Source organism: Mesoplodon mirus (assembly GCF_964341445.2).
Source record: "Mesoplodon mirus genome assembly, chromosome: 14".
In the NCBI taxonomy this organism is placed as follows: domain Eukaryota; kingdom Metazoa; phylum Chordata; class Mammalia; order Artiodactyla; family Ziphiidae; genus Mesoplodon; species Mesoplodon mirus.
The window spans coordinates 76,064,225-76,088,027 of NC_138990.1; the positions used below are offsets into that span (position 1 = coordinate 76,064,225).

The 23,803-nt window shown below is 36.1% G+C and overlaps 1 protein-coding gene across 4 annotated transcripts in view; it reads right to left on the reverse strand.

Moving 5' to 3' along the window:
• The window catches only part of USP34 (ubiquitin specific peptidase 34), a 237,332-nt gene that overhangs the window by 148,766 nt on the left and 64,763 nt on the right, over nt 1-23,803 (reverse strand). For all 4 annotated transcript variants that reach the window (XM_082643301.1, XM_082643302.1, XM_082643300.1 and 1 more), the window contains 5 exons: nt 19,034-19,101; nt 15,638-15,830; nt 14,488-14,549; nt 4,931-5,012; nt 4,751-4,843 (listed from right to left, as the gene is read on the reverse strand). In XM_082643301.1, coding sequence (XP_082499427.1) covers nt 4,751-4,843; nt 4,931-5,012; nt 14,488-14,549; nt 15,638-15,830; nt 19,034-19,101 — 498 coding nt within the window. The remainder of the gene's footprint in view (nt 1-4,750; nt 4,844-4,930; nt 5,013-14,487; nt 14,550-15,637; nt 15,831-19,033; nt 19,102-23,803) is intronic.

Sequence of the window (23,803 nt, forward strand, 5' to 3'; positions counted from 1 at the left end):
CAATCCAAGAAGATATAACAATTGTAAATATTTATGCACCCAACAGAGGAGCACTTCAATACATAAGGCAAATGCTAACAGCCATAAAAGGGGAAATCGACAGTAACACACTCATAGTAGGGGACTTTAACACCCCACTTTCACCAATGGACAGATCATCCAAAGTGAAAATAAATAAGGAAACACAAGCTTTAAATGACACATTAAATGAGATGGACTTAATTGATATTAACAGGACATTCCATCCAAAAACAACAGAATGTACTTTCTTCTCAAGTGCTCATGGAACATTCTCCAGGATAGATCATATCTCTCCGGTCACAAATCAAGCCTTGGTAAATTTAAGAAAACTGAAATCATATCAAGTATCTTTTCCAACCACAAAGCTATGAGACTAGATATCAATTACTGGAAAAAACTATGAAAAATACAAACACATGGAGGCTAAACAATACACTACTAAATAACCAACAGATCACTGAAGAAATCTAAGAAGAAACCAAAAAATACCTAGAAACAAATGACAATGAAAACGAGATGACCCAAAACCTATGGGATGCAGCAAAAGCAGTTCTAAGAGGGAAGTTTATAGCAATACAATCCTACCTCAAGAAACAAGAAACATCTCAAACAATCTAACTTTACACCTAATGCAATTAGAGGAAGAAGAACAAAAAAACCCCAAAGTTAGCAGAAGGAAAGAAATCATAAAGATCAGATCAGAAATAAATGAAAAAGAAATGAAGGAAACGATAACAAAGATCAATAAAACCAAAAGTTGGTTCTTTGAGAAGATAAACAAAATTGGTAAACCATTAGCCAGAATCATCAAGAAAAAAAGGGAGAAGATTCAAATCAACAGAATTAGAAATGAAAAAGAAGTAACAACTGACACTGAAGAAATATAAAGGATGATGAGAGATTTCTACAAGCAACTATATGCCAAAAAAATGGACAACCTGGAAGAAATGGACAAATTCTTAGAAAAGGACAACCTTCCAAGACTGAACCAGGAAGAAATCGAAAATATAAACAGATCAATCACAAGCACTGAAATGGAAACTGTGAATAAAAATCTTCCAATAAACAAAAGGCCCTGGACAGATGGCTTCACAGGTGAATTCTATCAAACGTTAAGAGAAGAGCTAACACCCTGATACCAAAACCAGACAAAGATGTCACAAAAAAAGAAAACTACAGGCCACTATCACTGATGAACATAGATGCAAAAATCCTCAACAAACTACTAGCAAACAGAATCCAACAGCACATTAAAAGGATCATACACCATGATCAAATGGTATTTATCCCAGGAATTCAAGGACTCTTCAAAATACGCAAATCAGTCAATGTGATACACCATATTAACAAACTGAAGGACAAAAACCATACGATAATCTCAATAGATGCAGAAAAAGCTTTCAACAAAATTCACTCATTTATGATAAAAACTCTCCAGAGAGCAGGCATAGAGGGAACCTACCTCAACATAATAAAGGCCATTTATTCCAAACCCACAGCCAACATCATTCTCAATGGTGAAAAACTGAAACCATTTCCTCTAAGGTCAGGAACAAGACAAAGTTGCCCACTCTCACCACTATTATTCAACATAGTTTTGGAAGTTTTAGCCACAGCAATCAGAGAATAAAAGGAATCCAAATCGGAAAAGAAGAAGTAAAACTGTCACTGTTTGCAGATGACATGATACTATACATAGAGAGTCCTAAAGATGCTACCAGAAAACTACTAGAGCTAAGCAATGAATTTGGTAAAGTAGCAGAATACAGAATTAATGCGCAGCAATCTCTTGCATTCCTATACGCTAATGATGAAATATCTGAAAGAGAAATTAAGGAAACACTCCCATTTACCACTGCAACAAAAAGAATAAAATACCTTGGAATAAACCTACCTAAGGAGACAAAAGACCTGTATGCAGAAAAGTATAAGACACTGATGAAAGAAATTAAAGATGATACAAACAGATGGAGAGATATACCATGTTCTTGGATTGGAAGAATCAACACTGTGAAAATGACTATACTACCCAAAGCAATCTACAGATTCATTGCAATCCCTATCATACTACCAATGGCATCTTTCACAGAACTAGAACAAAAAATTTCGCAATCTGTATGGAAACACAAAAGACCCCCAACAGCCAAAGCAATCTTAAGAAAAACAGAGCTAGAGGAATCATGCCCCCTGACTTCAGACTTAAGACTTTGTAGCTATACTACAAAGCTACAGTAATCAAGACAGTATGGTACTGGCACAAAAAGAGAAATAAAGATCAATGGAACAGGATAGAAAGCCCAGAGATAAACCCATGTACATATGATAACATATGTGCATGTTATGTGCATGTTATGATAATCTCTCAAAGATAACCTTATCTTTGTTAAAGGAGGCAAGAATATACAATGGAGAAAAGACAGCCTCTTCAGTAAGTGGTGGTGGGAAAACTGGGCAGCTACATGTAAAAGAATGAAATTAGAACACTCCCTAACACCTATACAAAATAAAACTCAAAATGGATTAAAGACCTTAATGTAACGCCAGACACTATAAAACTCCTAGAGGAAAACGTAGGCAGAAGACTCTATGACATAAATCACAGCAAGATCCTTTTTGACCCACCTCCTAGAGAAAGGGAAATAAAAAGAAAAATAAACAAATGGGACCTAATGAAACTTCAAAGCTTTTGCACAGCAAAGGAAAACATAAACAAGACAAAAAGACAACCCTCAGAATGGGAGAAAATATTTGCAAACGAAGAAACTGACCAAGGAATAATCTCCAAAATATATAAACAGTTCATGCAGCTTAATATCAAAAAAACAAACAACCCAATCCAAAAATGGGCAGAAGACCTAAACAGACATTTCTCCAAAGAAGATATACAGATTGCCAACAAACACATGAAAGGATGCTCAACATCACTAATCATCAGAGAAATGCAAATCAAAACTACAATGAGGTTATCACCTCACACCGGTCAGAATGGCCACCATCAAAAAATATACAGACAATAAATGCTGGAGAGGGTGTGGAGAAAAGGGAACCCTCTTGCACTGTTGGTGGGAATGTAACTTGATAAGCCACTATGGAGAACAGTATAGCCACTATGGAGAACAGTATGGAGGTTCCTTAAAAAATTAAAAATAGAACTACCACATGACCCAGAAATCCCACTACTGGGCATATACCCTGAGAAAACCATAATTCAAAAAGAGTCATGTACCGCAATGCTCACTGCAGCTCTATTTACAACAGCCAGGACATGGAAGCAACCTAAGTGTCCATCGACAGATGAATGGATAAAGATGTGGCACATATATACAATGGAATATTACACTCAGCCTTAAAAAGAAACAAAATTGAGTTATTTGTAGAGAGATGGATGGACCTGGAGTGTGTCATACAGAGTGAAGTTAAGTCAGAACGAGAAAAACAAGTACCATATACTAACACATATATATGGAATCTATTAAAAAAAAATGTTTCTCACGAACCTAGGGACAGGACAGGAATAAAGACGCAGACGTAGAGAATGGACTTGAGGACACAGGGAGGGGGTAAGGGTAAGCTGGGACGAAGTTAGACAGCACTGACATATATACACTACCAAATATAAAATAGATAGCTAGTGGGAAGCAGCTGCATTGTACAGGGAGATCAGCTCGGTGCTTTGTGACCACCTAGAGGGATGGGATAGGGAGGGTGGGAGAGAGACACAAGAGGAAGGGGATACGGGGATATATATATATACATATAGCTGATTCACTTTGTTATTCAGCATAAACTAACACAACGTTGTAAAGCAATTATACTCCAATAAAGATGTTAAGAAAAATTTTATTGAGGAGAATAAGGTGAAAGTGGCACTATCTCGCCATTAGCTACCACAAGTAAACCACACATAAGCTTTAACCTGACAATACTACTTATAAGTAGGAATGTATCCTACATAATAGTTTTGCATGTGGATTAGCTGACTATTGTAAGTTACTTATTGTAGCATTGTTTATAATAAAAAGGATTGGAAAAAATAGTGCCTATGAACAGGAACTGGTTAAATAAATTATGGTTCATGCATATAATGAAACACTATGCAGTCCTAAAAAAGAAAAAATTGTGTTTTATATATTGATATGGAATAATAATCTCCAGGATAAACTGTTAGTGAAAAAAAGCCAAATCCGTTTAGTATGATACATCTGTGGAAAAGAGGACAGGGAAAGAGAAATGTTAACAATTGGCAATTTATATAGAAAATCTGATGCACCTGAGAGGTTTGGAACTGCATGCACGGGAGACATAGGTAGGAGGGGGAAAATGTATAGCATATCCTTTTACATCTACTTTTTGAAATTTGAACCATATGGATATGTGCCTATTCAAAAAATTAAAGAAGAAAATAGTATAACAGAAAAGAAACATATGAATACAATGTTCAGGACAGAAGCATTGATTGTATAAATTAAAATAATAGGAAAATGTCTCTTAATAAACCAAGAACCTCTAACTGACTGACTCTCATTTCCTTCGATTGTACCAGTAGTACAGTAAGATAAGACGTGGACTCTGAAGCCAGATTTCATAGATTTGATCCCCAACTTTTCCCATGGCATGGTTTCTTTAGCGACAAAATGAGGATAATAATAGAACGTACCTCATAGGGGAGTAAAGAACTTAGAACGGAACGTATAATAAAGAAGCACTTATGTTAAGCTGTTGATATTACCTGTGCTGCAGCCCAAATGCAGTCAATATGCTGAGTACTCAGTCGCCCTTCCGCTGCCAAAAAATTCAAAATCACTTGGCACTGTTTGATAATCTGGAAAAGAAAAACTTATTACAGTTAACTTTTAAAAGCATTCTTCTCTCTTAATAGAGCAGATAAGTCACATATTAGTCCACAAACCTCAATATGTAAATTTGGTCCAAATATATGCTCTACCACATTGTTGCTTATAAGCCAGTCTGCAAGTTCTTTTGCAATGGACCTAAGGTCAAATAATAAAAATAGTTAATACATTTTAAAAAATATTAGTATCAATCTTTCCCATGTCTAAAAGCAGACTCAGTTGAAAATCTAAAACTGTTCACATACCAATTATAAAGAAGTGATTATATACAATTAACTGTTAATAGTACTATGAAGAATAACTGAAACAGAAATACAAGAAATGGTAATACTACCTGAATTTATAAACAAGCAAAAAAAAATCTATAAAGTTAGGATAACTAACACCAGGTACACAGGTGAGAATACCAAGGGTAACACCTAAAAAGTGATGTATTTTCTTACTCAAAGACCTTGCCTTCCCATTTTTAATCTCCATAGTAGGCACTGAGGTATTCAGGGAAGGTTTCCTCACATGTCCTCTATGGTAAGATAACATCAGAAAAGTAGGTTACCAAAAGGGTGGGGGAAGAAAAAAAGAAGAATCTCCAAGCCAAATGGCAAGTCTCCTTCCTGCCTGATATTAACGAAGGTTCTGCTAATGTGATCCTTAAAGTTATCAACTGACTGTTCAGAACAGTTGGTTACACTTAGGAACAACTCTTCCTTCATTTCAAAAAGTAAACTTTTTATTTTTGAACAGTTTTAGATTATCCTTCATTTTTTAAAGAGCTATCAATTCTTTTAGAGTAATAAATCACTGGCACAGAAAATTAAACTATTATGTTACCAATAAGGTAATGTAAGATTATCAGTTAATTTGTCTTTTACAGCTTTGAGATATGTATGAAATATAGTAAACTGAACATATTTAAGGTATACGGTTCGATGAATTTAAACTTAAATATACATCTATGAATCCATCAGCACTGCCAAGATAACAAACACATCAACGCAAAGAGTTTCTTTATGCCCCTTTTTAATCCCTTTTTCTCAGCTCCCACAACCCACTGCCCAGACAACCAATGATCTGCTTTCTGTTATTACATAGTTTTCATTTTCTAGAACTTCATGTAAAAAAAAGATACAGAATGTACTCTTGTATAAAATTTAGATTCTTTCACTGAGCATTAAGATTTATCCATTTTCTTTCATTTGTCATTAGCCCATTGGTTCCTTCCAGGTTTGAGCAATTATGAATAAAGCTGTTATAATCACCCGTGTGCAGGTTTTTGTGTGGACATGTTTTCAGCTCCTTTGGATAAATGCCAGGGAACATGTCTGCTGGATCATATGGTAAGAGTACGCTGAGTTTTTTAAGAAACTATGAAACTGTCTTCCGAAGTGGCTGTACCTTCTTGCATTCCCACCAGCGGTGAATGAGAGCTCCTGTTGCTCCACAACCTTGGCAGCATTTGGTGTTATCAGTGTTCTGGATTTTGACCATTCCAATAGGCATGTAATGGAATCTCATCGTTGTTTTGATTTGCACTTCCCTGATGAAAGAGGAGCATCTTTGCATGTGCTCATTTGCCATCTGTATGTCTTCTTTGGTGAAGTGTCTGCTAAAGTCAGTGTATTTTTTAATCAGACTGTTCATTTTCTTACTGTTAAATTTTTAAGAGTTCTTTGTATATTCTGGATAACAGTCCTTTAACAGATGTGTCTTTTACAAGTATTTTCCCCTGTCTACGGCTGTCTTCTCATTCTCTTGACATTGTCTTTCGCAGAGCAGAAGTTTTTAATTTTAAAGAAGTCCAGCTTACCAATTCATGGATCATGGTGTTGAACTAAAAAGGTTACCACCATACCCAAGGTCATCTAGATTTTTTCCTATGTTATCTTTTAGGAGTTTTATAGTTTTGCATTCTATGTCTAGGTGTGTGGTCCATTTTGAATTAATTTTTGTGAAGGGTGTGAGATGTGTCTAGATTTTTTTTCCCATGTGGTTGTCCAACTGTTTCAGCACCATTTGTTGAAAACCCTATCTCTGCTGCTTTGTACTACTGTCTTTGCTCCTTTGTTAAATATCAGCTGACTACATTTATATGGGCCTATTTCTGAGCACTGTATTCTGTTCCATTGACCTATTTGTCTGTTCTTTCACCAATACTGCACTGTCTTGATCACTGTAATTTCATAGTAACTCTTGAAGGTGGGTAATGTCGGTCCTCCAACTTTGTTTTTTCCTTTCAAAACTGTGTTGGCTATTCTGGGTCTTTTGCCTCTCTATTTAAACAAATGTTAGAATCAGTTTGTCGATATCCACAGAATAACTTACTTGGATTTTGATTGAGACTGCAATGATCTATAGATCAAGTTGGAAAGAACTGATACCTTTACAATTTTAAGTCTTCCTATCCATAGACATGGAATATCTCTCCATTTATGTAGCTCTTCTTTGCTATCTTTCATCAGAGTTTTGTTATTTTCCTCATATAGATGCTTTCATATTGTTAGATTTATACCTAAGTATTTCATTTTTTGTGGTGTTAATGTAAATGGTATTGTATTTTAAATTTCAAATTCTACTTGTTCACTGTTGATATATAGGAAAGTGACCAACTTTTGATTATTAACTTTGTATCCTGCAATCCTGCTATAAATGCTCATTAGTTCCATGAGACTGTCAATTCTTTCAGATTTTCTACATAGATGATCAGGTCATCTGCGATCAAAGACAGTTTTACTTCTGCCTTCCTAATCTATATACCTTTTATTTCCTTTTCTTGTCTTACTGTATCAGGTAGGACTTTCCAGTACAATGCTGAAAAGCAGTGGTGAGAGGGGACACTCTTTCCTTGTTCCTGACCTTAATGGAAAAGCTTTGACCTTCACATCATTAAGTATGATGTTAGCTTAGGAGGTTTTGTAGATGTTCTTTATCATGTGGATGAAGTTCCTCTCTATGCCTAGTTTACTGAGAGTTTTTTTTATCATGAATGATAAAATTTGACCTTGTCAAAATTTTGACTTTACATTAATTGATCCTGAAACGCTGAACCAGCCTCGAATACCTGAGCTAAATCTCACTTGGTTGTGGTGTATAATTCTTTTTATACCTTGCTGGATTCAATTTGCCAATATTTTATGAGTATTTTTATATGTATGTTCATGGGAAGTACTGGTCTGTCATTTTCTTGTAATGCCTTTGTCTGGTTTTGGTATTAGGGTAATGCTGGACTCAATGAGTAAGGCTTCCCTCTGCTATCTTCTGAAAAAGACTATAGAGAATTGTTATAATTCTTCCTTAAGTTATTTGGTTAAATTTACCAATGAACCCATCTGGTCCTGGTACTTTGTTTTGGAAGGTCATTAACTGTTGATTCAATTTATTTAATTGATACAGGCCCTTTCAGAGCAATTTTTAAAAAAATTTTTAAATGGCTACTATAGAAGAACAGCTAATAAAAAAAGTAGTGATATGTATATTGTGGGTAGAAGAAAAACGGTTTCAAAATAGGATGAGCAGTGAAAAGACCCCAAGTTTTTTCAGCTATGTAAATTATACACAGAAAAACTGGAAGGACTGAACAATTTCTTTTCTTGTTTATCCATAGAAGAATTATATTTAATTTTAAAATTATTCTAAACATTTTTTAAAAGCTATGAATTAGATATATGGCCTCAAAGGGTAAAATATTAAAATAAAACTACTAGTGGTATATTTTACCTATTTCTGAGTAGTCCAACAGAAGCTATGATCCATGAATCAACTCTATGATTTTTAACATACAAAAAGACAATTCAACAACTAAAAATAATTCTAAAAAATAAATCCCATTCTTTCAGTTTCTTGAAAAACACTGAAAGGAGACTCAGGGACTTTTGTAACAGCTGAGAACTGTAACTATAACTGAGCAAGCTTAAAATTGGACAATGTTATCAGTAACAACCATTCAGCGCTCTGGAAACATATATATATACTGGGACTCCCAGAAGGAGTAAGGGGAACAGAAAGAAAATTTGAAGAAACTATGGTCAAACATCCCAAATTTGATTGAAAAATGTTCATCTACACATCCAAGAATCACAGCGCCAACTAAGATAAACACAAGGATATCAACACCCAGAGACATCACAGTCAAACTCTTAAAAGCCAAAGAGCAACAGAAAAATCTTAAAAGCAGCAAGAGAAAAAGAACTAAACACATAGAAAGGAACCACAATAAGATTCACAGCTGACTTCTTATCAGAAACAAAGGAATAGAGCTATACTGAAGCACTGTTCCTATATTTTACTAGAATTGTTATTAATCTGAAGTAGACAGTATTAAATTAAGATGCATACTGTAACCCATAAAGCAACCACTGGCAAAATAATTTTTAAAGTATAAAAAAATGGAATTAAAATGGTATACAGTACTCCCTCTGTATCCATGGGTTCTGCATCCATAGATGCAACCAACAGAGGATCAAAAATATTTCTTAAAAAAAATTCCAGAAAGTTCCAAAAGGCAAAACTTGAATTTGCCACATGCTTGCAACTACTTACATAACACCTACATTGTATTAGGTATTGTAAGTAATCAAGAGATGACTTAAAGTATACCAGAGGATGTGTACAGATTATATGCAAACACTACATGACTTTATATAAGGGACTGGAGCATCTGCAGATTTTGGTATCCACAGGTGATCCTGGAACCAATCCCCCGCATATACCAAGGGACAACTGTACTACCATATACTGACATACTGCAAAATAAGGCAGTAAAGGAGAAACAGAAAAAAGAATTTTTTAAGGAAGACATACAAAAACCCAACAGCAAAATGGCAGGCATAAATCCAACTATATAAATAATATTAAGAGTGACTGGATTAAAATACTCCTATCAAAAGGGAGAGATGGTAGGAGTGGATTTTTTTTTTCTTCAATACAACCAAATGCTACCCCCAAGAGACATACTTTAGATCCAGAAACGAACAGGTTGAAAGTAAGAGGATGGAAAAAGATATACCATGAAAACAGTAAGCATAATAAAGCTGCAGTGGCTATACTAACATCAAACAAAATACACTAAACTAAAAATTGTTTTAAAGAGACAAAGAGGGACATTTTATAATGATGAAAGGATGAAATTATCAGGAACATAACAATTATAAACATATATGTACCCAACAAAATGTCCTAAAATACATGAAGCAAAAACCAACAAAACTGAAGGGAGAAAAAAAAATATAGCCAATTCTTACTACTCTTGGCAGTTATATTCTATAACGTCACTGCACTGAGTTAGCTAATACTGAACCCCTGAATATTTTTTTAAATTATTGTCACCCACTGCTTTAATGGGTAAAAAGAACACGTCATTAGCATCAAGTGCTTCCTAGAGTGGGTTCTCTTTAAAAGAATGACTCAGTGCAATAATGTGACTTGCTGTTTGCCTTGACTGGAAGAAGACAGAGGGCTTGATTAAATGCAAATCTTATATAGTAACTTTAGGTACACAATTTGTTCTACAATCCATTTGCAGAACTCCTTTAAAGAAAGATGTTTCACAAAACTAAGATTTGTTTTGAAGTTCCCACTTCAGTCAGAACAATGCAAGGGAGGCTCTTCCCTTTATGTAAAAATGCCATCACAGATAGACCATCAACATCCTTCCCCCTACCCCCTTCCCTCTGAAAAAAGAGACGTGGCTCTCATTTGGGTATTACAATGATCTCTCAATGTTACTTTCTTTTATTTGATCCTCTTTTTTCTAAAAGCTCCTTTTATAATTGAGGTACAACTGACATATAACATTATATTAGTTTCAAGTGTACAACATAATGATTCAATATTTGTATATATTGCTAAATGATCACCACAGTAAGTCTAGTTAACACCCATCATCATACATAGTTAGAAAAAAATTTTTTCCCTTGTGATGTGGACTTTTAAGATCTACTCTCCTAGCAACTTTCAAATATGCAATACTATATTATTAACTATAGCCACCATGCTATATACATTACTATCCTCATAACTTATTTATTTTGTAACTAGAAATTTGTACCTTTTGACCTCCTTCACCTGTTTTGCCCTCCTCTGACCTCCACGCCTCTGAAACTACCAATCTGTTCTCTTTGTCTGTAAGCTTAGGGTTTTGGGGGTTTTTTTTGTTTTGTTTTGTTTTTTAACATCTTTATTGGAGCATAATTGCTTTACAATGTTGTGTTAGTTTCTGCTGTATAACAAAGTGAATCAGCTATATGTATACATATATCCCCATATCCCCTCCCTCTTGCGTCTCCCTCCCACCCTCCCTACCCCACCCCTCTAGGTGGTCACAAAGCACCGAGCTGATCTCTGCATTTTTGTTTTTAAAGTCCGTATATAAATGAGATCATATGATGTCTTTCTCTCACTCATTTCACTTAGTATAATGCCCTCAAGGTCCATCCATGTTACCATAAATGGCAAGATTTCATTCTTTTTTATGGCTGAATAGAACTCCATTGTATATAGTATTTCACCATAGAATTGAAAGGACAAAAAAACAAATAATATAGTCAACTTTTGTTACTCATGGCAGCTGAGTTCTACAAAATTGCTGCACTAAATTAACTCATGTTGAACCCTTGAATCTTAAATCCTAAAAATAACTTCTTATCAGATTCTATTTTCTCTATTTTACAAAAGAGAAAATGAGCTTCAGAAGTGTTGAGGTGACTTTACTGAGGCTGCCCCAATACCATGTGCTAGACTTGAGATTCATATCCCTCCAGCCGGCCCAGAGCCAGAGCTTCTTGCACTATACTGCACTACCTCCTACCACTTCCTTCCTCTGGTCATTTCTGTACCAGCACTAAAACAACGCAGAGCATCACCTTGTATGACTTCAGTTGGAAATGTGCATGTTGGGAGACTCATTTTTTACTGCTCTGTGCATTTCCGCAAATGACCGTGAGGGCACCAAAAGTACTGATTTGGGGGTTACAAATAAATTGCAGCAAATAGGCAAATTCATAAAAACAAAATCCACAAATGAGGATAAACTGAAGTTGGAGACTTCAATGCCCTACTTTTGATAATGGAATAGAACAAATGTAGGTAAAAAATCAACAAGGATATAGAAGACAAACAATATTACGAACTCATTAGACCTAAAAGACATCTACTGAACACTCCATACAACAACAGCTGAATAAACAGTCTTCCTAAGCACATATGAATATTCTGTGGTACAGATCATATGCTAATCCATAAAACAAGACAAATAACCCAACTAAAAGCTAGGCAAAAAGTGAACAAACAATTCAGTGAAGAAGAAATAGAATGGCAAATAACCATATAAAAAGATGTTCAACATCCTTAGTAATTAGGCAAATGTAAATTAAAACCATAATGAAATGCCATTTTATACCCACTATAATGGCTATAATCAAAAAGATAAAAACAAGTGCTGACAAGACTGGGGGGAAAACTGGAACCCTCATACATTGCTAGTGGGAATATAAAATAATATAGAAATGTTGGAAAACATTTCGACAGTTTCTTTAAAAGTTAAACATAAAATGACCTTACAAACCAGTGATCGCACTCCTACGTATCTACCAAGAGAAATGAAAACATATGTCCACAAAAAGACTTGTACACAAATGTTTAAAGCAGCATTATTCATACTAATCAAAAAGTAGAAACACTCAAAATATCCATCAACTTTGGTAAAAGGATAAACAAAATGTGACATAGCTACATAATGTAATACTATTCAGCAATAAAAAGGAACAAAGTACTGATTCACACCACAACATGAATGAACCTCAAGAAAAACAGTATAAGTGAAAGGTGGCAATGGAAAAAAACACTGTCATATAATTCCATTTATAGGAAATGCCAAAAAAGGGCAAATCTATAGAGACAAAGAAGGTTAGTGGGGCTGGGGATAAGAATGGGGATTGAAGGAATTCCCTGGCAGTCCAGCAGTTAAGACTGAGCTTCCACTGCAGGGGGCATGGGTTCGATCCCTGGGCAGGGAATTAAGATGCCACATGCCATGCGGTGTGGCCCTGGGTTGGGGGTGGTGGGGAGAATGGGGGTTGACTACAAATGGGCAAAAGGGACCTTTCTGAAGTGATGTAAATGTTCTAGAACTGTACTGTGATGATAGTTGCACAACTGTGTAAATTTTCTAAAATTCATTATAAAAACAGGTGAGTTTTATGATATGTATCTATATCTTAATAAAACTGCTTAAAAAGAGAGACCCAATTCACAGGCTTCAACAATATTTATCACTTTTTGTATTTGCTCCAATCTTTTCACACTGTACAGACCCTTCTCTTCCCAACTTAAACTGTCCTACCTGCTATTCCTCAAAACTTTTACTCTCCTCCCTCTTATCTTTAGTATGTATAAACCTTACACATTTTTGAATGGAATTCTTTCTTTTCTCTATCCACAGCAACACAGAGACCTAACCTGGACATGTGGGGTTACTGCACTGGTGATTCCAGGATTTTTTTTTTTTTTTTTTGGTCTTTTTGCAGGGATAGGGAGTGATCACTGCATTGGCAATTTTAAGATTCTCCTAGAGGCAGTCTGAAGGGGTTGGAGGGTGGGTACTGAGGGGTCAAATGGGCAATCCAGAGGTGTAGTTTTATATACATTGGATATAATCTATATAATATCCTGTGTGAAATAGCACTCCTAGTCTGACCCAGAATTTATAATGCTACTACCAATTCTAGGCCACACATTTTAAGGGACCACTGACAAAGAATGATGCCAAGAGTGAATGACTTGTCTGGTGATAAATCTAAAAACCATAATATGTGAGGGAAAAAACAGAGACATAGTATCTGGTTTCCAAATTCAAGAAGGGCTGGGTTCAACTGAGATCAGCTCCATAGAGCAAAACTAAGATCAATGCATAAAAGTTACAGTAAAGCAAAATTATGACTCATTCATATAATTACAAATTTTCTAACACCTTAAGACTATATAACTCTGGGGAATTCCCTGGCGGTCCAGTGGTTAAGACTCCGCACTTTCACTGCCGAGGGCACGGGTTTAATCCCTGGTCGTAGAACTAAGATCCTGCAAGCCACACAGCGGCGCAGCAAAAACAAACAAACAAAACACTACGTAACTCTGTTCAAGCAGAAAATATTACTACCGAGATTTAAAAAATGATTTCTATACTGCATGGACAACTAAATGGAATAAATATTGGAAAAAATAAATATTTCTAAGTACTCTAAAAAGCCCTAAGCTATAAAAACTACTTCTTTTCATACATGAGCATCATGAACTTGGGTTTTTCCCCCGAAAAATGTGTTAAATGAGATCCTCTCCTGCATCAAGTGTGGTTTCTGAAAACTATCTGTACCATATTCTTTACTACTAAATTCTCCTGTACAAATGGTCTCCCTTTGCATTTTGTGAAAAATAACACAATGTTTTTTTAAAAAGAGAAGTATTGCAATATATTCCTCTGAAAGCTTGTTAAGACTGTACAGATGAAGCCACAAGGCAAAGAATTTCTACTAAACACTTCCAATTTAATAAAGTCAATTACATTTACCATATAAACAGCTACACATTAAAATAGTGTACTTATGCATAAATGAATGCTCCTACTTACGTTTCTGTGTCTGATACCAATGATTCATTATTGCACACATCATTGAAGGTGTGAAGTTGATTCTACAGAGAAAAGAAATTAAAGATTTTTTCCAAAATTATTCTTGCATATGTTAGCAATTGCCAACACAGTTTGATATATGTAGATCATAATCAATAACCAGATCAGAAGTATAAAATATAAGATAGGTAATCAGATACACATATATACTGCCCAATTAGTCTGGCTATTTCCTTTATCATTTTTAAACACTAATTCATTCCACAAGTAATACTTAGGCTTTATTCCACTAAGAATGCTAGAGAAAAAGCTGAACAAGGGAAAAACACAAAAATCTAATGCAAGGCAGCAAGTAATATGTCATTACAAACCGAATTTCGGGAAAGGCTTCCTAGACATACACTTTTAAGATTTGATTTGGGAAACTGTCATTAAGTGTTTTCAACACTTACAAAGTCCAATACGTGGGTAAAATCTAGGTCACAAAATTCAATACATGGGTACAATCTAGCTACTTCAGAATAACTACACCAAATGTAAAGGAGTAAACCTAATGCAGACCTTGGTAAACCAGAGAAAATATATCCATTCTAAAGAATGCAGTTAACTACTTAGTTCTAGCAAATTCTTGTCATGCAAGAAGACAGACCCAAAGACACTAGGTCTTTCTCCCCACCCCGCCCCTCCAGGAGAAGCCAATAATATGTATTTCTCCCTATTTAAAACAGTATTTGCTACTGTGCAAACCAAACATTTCTGTTAGTCAAATTTGGCCTATGGCCCAATAATCTGTGGCTTCTGCCTGGAAAATTAACTACTTATAATCTCCAACTCTTTTTCTCTCTGAAAACACTGCTTTCTAAATGCAAAAAACTGAACAGTTAAAAAAAAAAAGTGAAGGAAATCAAAAAGACCTAAGGTATAAAACCTTCTAAATCTAAGCCTCAGTCTCCTCATATTTAAAATAGGGAAAAAGAGAACATATAGAAATTATTTGTAAGGGTCACACAAAGTAATGCATGTAAAGTACTTAGCACAATCAATGCCTAGCATGGCATAAGTGGCTCCATAAATACTAGGTATTATTATAATGATGATAGTCTGAGAGGACAAACAAAAAATTACCAAAAATAAAGCAAATACAGCTTACCGTTATCTGACTTAATCCAGCCAACCTCATAGTCAAAGTAGGTGACATAAAGTACTTAAATGCAAGATCTAGGCTTTCTTTATCAAAGCATAACGTCGTGTCCAATGGTTCTTTCACTGTGCTCCACATTAAGTCAGCCATGTTGCGAGCCGCACTCTGTCTTAACTCCTGATCAGAGAGCTTGCATAAATACCTGAAATGATTCAGAAATACAACGTACACAAAAACTTGCAAACTATTTCTGAAGATCACTCAATAATTCAATAATATTCCTTTGCTCCATACCTCCAAACTGTTTAGTACAGTAGAACCTGGAATCCTGCGATTAATATTCCCAATTTAAACTATTTCTAAGTAATGCTTCAAGGATTGTGACCTGTGGCAATGTGTCCTTTGCTTAGAGCCCAACATAAATCAGGAACTGCAAAGCCTAACACAACATGTAAGGAAGGAAGGAAGGAAGGAAGGAAGGAAGGAAGGGAGGGAGGGAGGGAGGGAGGGAGGGGAAAGCAGGGAGGGAGAGGAAGGGAGGGAAGGAGGAAGAGGGAGGGAGGAAGGGAGGGAGGGAGGAACTGCACAGAGCCAAGTCATTTAACATCAGATTCTGCACCTGCACCTCCAGTAAAGCTTTACTATTCTCTAGTACCTGTCATGGATACAGCTTCTGTTTTAGGAAATTTCAGTTGACTTCATATGAATAGTAGTACATCTACTCCCCAACACAGCCAAAATTCTTCAAAATGTGTACATTTTAAACATCATTCTTTTTTGGCTTTCAAAAATCACAAACCACTGGTTTTCCTCTCAGGCTCTGCCTATTCTATTTGGTTGGTTCCTCCTCCTGTACCCAACCTTTCAACATTATTGCTCCTCAGGGCTTGTAATGGATTGCAGAAAGGCCCCAAATTCCTCCCATCACTTTATATAGTAGTCTTTGCAATGTGACTTTACCACTCTTCCCAACAAAGGTGTCATTTATTCCTCTACTTCCTTGCATCTGAGCTTTACCATGAAGGTTCCTTTGCCCAGTGGGGTATTCAGAGATGTAACATAAGCAGAAGCTTAAAAAGCCTTTGAGCTTGCCCTCTCTTGCTGGGAACTCTTCCACCACTGAGAAGAGGACTCAGGATAGCCTGCTGGATGCGAGAGACACGGCTAATGCCCCAACTGACATCCAGCCAACTGCCAAGATACATATGAGCACCCTTCCCCACTCAAGATCAATCAGCCTGCCAACTAGAGGACAAATGACTGAGGTTATCTATCACAGAGCACCCAGGTCCAGCCAAGTCAGCCCAGATCAGAAAAGCTAGCCAACCAGAGAACTGTGACAAATAATAAATGGTTGTTATTTTAAGCTACTAGTTTTGGGTGTTTTCTCACACAGCAAAAGCAAACTGATATAGCACTCCATCCTAGATTCACTTTTTTTTAAAATTTAGGCCGTGCCAGGTCTTAGTTGCGGCACGCGGGATCTCTGTTGCAGCATGTGGACTCAGTTGTGCATGCAAACTCTTAGTTGCAGCATGCATGTGGGATCTAGTTCCCTGACCAGGGATCGAACCCGGGCCCCCCACACTGGGAGCATGGAGTCTTACCCGCTGGACCACCAGGGAAGTCCCCTAGATTCACTTCTGTTCTCTTTCTACATTCTCTCCCCAGATGGCCTCATTTATTCCCGTGAGGTTTGGTGGGGTTTTTTTGTTTTGTTTTGTTTTTTGTGGTACGTAGGCCTCTCACTGTTGTGGCCTCTCCCATTGCGGAGCACAGGCTCCGGACACCGGACGCGCAGGCTCAGCAGCCATGGCTCACGGGCCTAGCCGTTCCGTGGCATGTGGGATCTTCCCAAACCGGGGCACGAACCCATGTCCCCTGCATTGGCAGGCGGACTCTCAACCACTGCGCCACCAGGGAAGCTCCAGCTTAAAATATTTTTTTTAAAAAAAGCCATCATGATTCATCTGCTTAAAACCCTTCAATAGATCCCACTGCTAAAATTAAATCCAAACTCCTTAAAATGGCTTGAAGGTCCTGAATAATCTGCCCCTGTTTATATCCAACCTCATATCATAATCTTACCTCCTGACACACTATGCTCCACCAGTCTACTTCTAGTTTTGTTTGTTTGTTTTTTTTAATAAATGTCTTTATTTATTTTATTTTTGGCTGTGTTGGGTCTTCGTTGCTACACGCGGGCTCTCTCTAGTTGCGGTGAGTGGGGGCTACTCTTCTTTGCGGTGCGCAGGCTTCTCATTGTGGTGGCTTCTCTTGTTGCGGAGCACAGGCTCTAGGTGCATGGACTTCAGTAGTTGTGGCACACGGGCTTCAGTAGTCGTGACTTGCAGGCTCTAGAGCGCAGGCTCAGTAGTTGTGGCGCACGGGCTTAGTTGCTCCGCGGCATGTGGGATCTTCCCGGACCAGGGCTCGAACCCGTGTCCCCTGCATTGGCAGGCATATTCTTAGCCACTGTGCCACCAGGGAAGTCCCTACTTCTAGTTTTTTAATATGTTATATTCTTTCCAACTTCAAAGCCTATGCCCTTATGTTCCTTCTACCTGAAATATGTCCTTCTACTTATCATCTGATTAGCAGATTCATGTTCCTCAGATGTCACCTTTCAGAAAGGCCTCATATTCTCTATCACCTTATCTTTACTTGCATAGGATTCATCACTATCTGATTCTTTTCCTTATACTTTCTCCAACAACCTGAACAGTAACCGGAAAATAGCAGGCACTCAAATCTTTGCAAATGAATAAAAATTATAAAGAACTCATAAATATTATCAAGAAATACAATCTTAGAACTCCAATAGTTTACGCTATAAGCCTAATCAATATGAAAATATCTCTATCCTCGTCTTAGGTTTCCTTCTTAGGTTGGAACTTCCAGAACTCAAATATCACCCTTTCCCCAATGAGACCTTCTCTATACCATAGATATAACTGTGACCCGCTCTCTAGAACTCTCAACCCACCCTTGCTGCTATTTTTCTCTGTCATACTCAGGACTTCCTGATGAACTGTATCATTTACTTATTGTGCACACAGACTGCACAAAAGGAGATATATTTTCTTCTCTGCTGTATCTCCAGTGCCTACAACATAATACTTAGTATATATTTGTTGATTGAACTATAGTGGAATATCATGCAACCACTGTTAATCTGTTTAATTCTTTATACTTACATTAAAAAATTCCAACATAAATTGCTTAAAAGTAAACATTAGATATAAACCTACATAGGTGCATTAAAAAATACATCAAATTGTCAAAAATTTTCTCTGGAGGATGTGAATACAAAGGACTTTCAAACAATATAATTCTGTTATATGTTATGAATAGTTTAAACATTACTACACTGATAACCAGGGGGGAAAGATTTTATAAACTTACCTGATAACATATGTCCTAAAAGGGATAATGTGCTGCATGACAGCAGGGATATGTAGCCATATTCTAATCTATAAAGAAACATAAAAATGATATTAATGATTAATGAATATGTGAAATAACATGTCTTTAATTAAAAACAAGAACATTTAGTATTTTCCTGCCTCTAAAAACTAAATATATTTCATCTATTTTGAAAAGGATAAACTAAGAAATACGACTGCACACATATCAGGTAAGTAATTTAACCTATAAACAATTCTAATCCATATACCTAAAATCAATCTGAAGAATTACTATCAGTTTCTTCCTGAAAAGGGAGAACCATCTATCCAAGTAACATCTTACTACCTGCTACTCTATACCTCTCTGTATGGTAGCAACCCAAATACTATCAAACTAAATTAATTTTTTAATAAATCATCCTTCCTTCTAAAAAAATATCAAATTACCTGATATCTGGTCACTTCAATATCCATATAAGACAAATATATTTTATAGAGTCAAACACTGATCACAACATCAACAACTATTTGCTTAATTAAGTTCTTACTATAAGTATCCCAATCTAAGTTATAATGAAAGTTATAATAATCTGTTCACTTAATTTTTTCTGCATAATATTCCAGCCCATTTCTAAATCTAATGTGCTTATATTCGTTTTATTCTCATAAATCGTGGTTTAAATATCATATAAGAAAAAAATCCTAAGCAAATCATCAAACAAGAAACTACAATACTAAGCCTTAACACGTGCAAGTAATACAAACTGAAAACAAATTTGTAAATACAGACTGCATGGCTTCAGTTTAATCTAATGAAACATAAGTCCTATAGCAAATACAATATTAACGGTGAAATGCTAAAACTCTTCCCTCTGAGACTAGGAACAAGACAAGAATACCTTTAATTCAACTTAAACTGAAGGTCCTAGACAGTGCAACAGACAAGAAACCAAATAAAAGGCATAAGACTAAAAAGGAAGAATTAAAATCAATATTACTCTGAGATGATGTGATTATATAAGTAAGAAATCCAAAATAATTTTCAGATAAACCTTTTTGGAATTAACTAGTTTAGCAAGATTGCTGCTTAGAAAGTTAATATAAGTAAATGAATTAATATACACACATAAATACATACATACACACACATACTATATTACATATATATAATACATATATACACATCTTACATACCAGAAAAAAATAATAAATAAAATTTTCAAAATATTCTCTTTACAACAGCATCAAAAAATATCATGCACCTAGAAATTGTCTAACAAGGTATATAACATCTCCACATAAACACAGAAAATTATGAGACAAATCTTAAAGCATGTAAATAAAAACACATTTACCATATTTATACATTAGAAGACTCAATATTGCAGAGATGACAGTTCTCTGCAAATTGATCTACAGATTCAATGCAGCCCAAAAAGGTTTATACGTGGAACTTTAGGCACTGATTCCAAATGCAAAAGTCCAAGAAGAGACAAAACACTCTTTCAGAATGACAGGGAGTAGAGATATAATGCATGGTGACTATACTTAATAAAACTGTTTGGCATATTTGAAAGTGCTAGTAGTTCTTAAAAGTTCTTATAAAAAAACAATTTGTTAATTATGAATGGTGTCAGACGTTAACCAGACTTCCTGTGGTAATCATTTTGTAACATATACAAATATTGAATCAACTGAAACTAATGTTATATGTCAGTTACACCGTAATAAATTTTTTTTAAAAAATGACAAGGGAAAATAAATAAATAAATAAAATAAATTTAAAAAAATAAAAATGACATGGAGGTAGAACTTGCTTTACCAGATAGCAAGACTTCTTATAAAGCAGCAGAAATTAAGACGGTATGCAAAAGAGCACAAGACTAATCAAATAGACTAATATACTAGAAACCCCAGACCCATGCACAAGAAGACACATAGATACCTGATTTATGACAAAATGATACTTCAGAACAAATGGGAAAGGACTGTCTTTGCTATAAATAGTGACAGGTCCAGTGTCTGTCTATATAGAAAAGAAAATGAATCCTGATCCCTCACACACCACACACAAAAGTCAATTCCAACTGAACTAAAGATCAAAATGTGAAAGTAACATAATAAAAATTCTGGAACATAGAAAAATATCTTCATAAGAAAGATTTTTATCCATTAATGAAAACATTAACCATAAAGAAAAAATTTTTTTATAAATTATACACCATTAAGTTTGGTTAGAAAATAACTCTTAATGAAATCAAAATGACACCTCACACCAGTCAGAATAGCCATCATCAAAAAGTCCAGAAATAATAAATGCTAGAGGGTTTGGAGAAAAGGGAATCCTCCTACACTATTGGTGGGAATGTAAATTGGTAAAGCCCTACGGAAAACAGTCTGGAGATTCCTTTAAAAACTAAAGATAAGGGCTTCCCTGGTGGCGCAGTGGTTGAGAGTCCGCCTGCCGATGCAGGGAACACGGGTTCGTGCCCCGGTCCGGGAAGATCCCACATGCCGCGGAGCGGCTGGGCCCGTGAGCCATGGCCGCTGAGCCTGCACGTCTGGAGCCTGCGCTCCGCAATGGGAGAGGCCACAACAGTGAGAGGCCCACGTACTGCAAAAAAAAAAAAAAAGGTACATGCACCCCCCCCAATGTTCACAGCAGCAATATTCACAATAGCCAAGACATAAAAGCAACCTAAATGTCCATCAACAGATGAATGGATAAAGAAGATGTGGTATACATACACAACAGAATATTACCTAACCATTAAAAAAAAAAAAAAGAAATCCTTCCATTTGCAGCAACGTGGATGGACCTAGAGATTTGCATATTAAGTAAGTTAGGCAGAGAAAGACAAATTCTATAAGATATCATTTATACATGGAATCTAAAAAAAATAATACAAATCAACTTCTGTACAAAACAGGAAACAAACTTATGGTTACCAAAGGGGACGGGGGAGAGGGAAGGATAAGTTGGGAGTATGGGATTAATAGATATGCACTAGTACATATAAAATAAACAACAAGGATTTACTGTATAGCACATGGAACTATATTCAGTATGTTATACTAACCTATAATGAAAAAGAATCTGGGGCTTCCCTGGTGGTGCACTGGTTAAGAATCTGCCTGCCAATGCAGGGGACACGGGTTCAAGCCCTGGTCCGGGAAGATCCCACATGCAGTGGAGCAACTAAGTCTGTGTGCCACAACTACTGAGCCGGCACTCTAGAGCCTGTGTGCCACAACTACTGAAGCCTGTGTGCCTAGAGCCCATGCTCTGCAACAAGAGAAGCACCGCAATGAGAAGCCTGCACACTGCAGCGAAGAGTAGCCCCCACTCACCGCAACTAGAGAAATCTGCAAGCAGCAACAAAGACCCAACACAGCCAAAAATATAAATAAAATAAATAAATAAATTTACTTATTTTTTTAAAAAAGAACCTGAAGCTGTACACCTGAAACTAACACAGTATTGTAAATCAACTATAGTTAAATTAAAAATAATAACTCTTAAAAGACACAAGAGAATGAAAAGCAAAACCAGAGTTGAAGAAGATATTAGCAATACATACATGTCAGGCAAAAGACTTGTATCCAAAACACATAAGGAATCTCCACACATTCGTAAGGAAAAGGCAAACAATTTCATTTTTAAAACAGATTAAAAAATCTTGAACTGGGCTTCCCTGGTGGCGCAGTGGTTGAGAGTCCGCCTGCTGATGCAGGGGACACGGGTTCGTGCCCCGGTCCGGGAAGATCCCACGTGCCACAGAGCGGCTGGGCCCGTGAGCCATGGCCGCTGAGCCTGCGCATCCGGAGCCTGTGCTCCGCAACGGGAGAGGCCACAACAGTGAGAGGCCCGCGTACCGCAAAAAAAAAAAAAAAAAAATTTGAACTACTTCTCGAAAAATATTGAAATGGCTAATATGCCCATGAAATGGTGCTCAATCTCTTTAGTCATTTAAAAACACAAAAGTAGACCACAATGAGATACTACTACTAGTTCATCAGGAATCTCTAAGAGTTAGAATACTAGGTGTTTGCAAGGATATGGAGCAATGGGAACTCTCATTCCTGGTAAGAGTGTAAATTAATACAATCACTTTGGAAAATCTTAGCATTAATGTGTAAAACTGAATATATGTATACCCTTTGATAAAGAAATTCCACTACTAGATATATATGAAAATAAAATACATGTACATATGCACCAAAAGACATGTAAGAGAATGCTGACACCACATTAATCCATCACCAGTAAAATAGATCAATGTTGGTATATTTTTAAAGGAGTATTATACAACAATCAAAATGAGCAACTCGAACTACACGCAATATAAATCTCAATGTTAAACAGAAGTAGCCATACATGAAAGAATGCACTGTATGTGATTCCACTTAAATGGTTAGCAAGAGACAAAACTACATCATAGTATTTAGGGATATAAGCTTAAGTAATAAAACAAAGAAAAGCAATAAATAAAAATATGAATTGTGTTCACCTTTAAGGGCAAAGAGATGGGATAGTGACTTAGAGGAATCATAAAGGAGGCTTCTGGGGAGTTGACAATGATTTGTTTCTTGACATGGGTAGTGGTTAAATGGGATATTCGCTTTGATAAGTCACTGAGACATATCTTATCACCCTGTTCACTTTTCTATATGTTTATTTCAAAATTTTTTAAAAGGTTAACAGATTCAATTATATATAAGATACATTAGAGAGGATGAAAATGAAAATAGGTACAGTGATATCTTT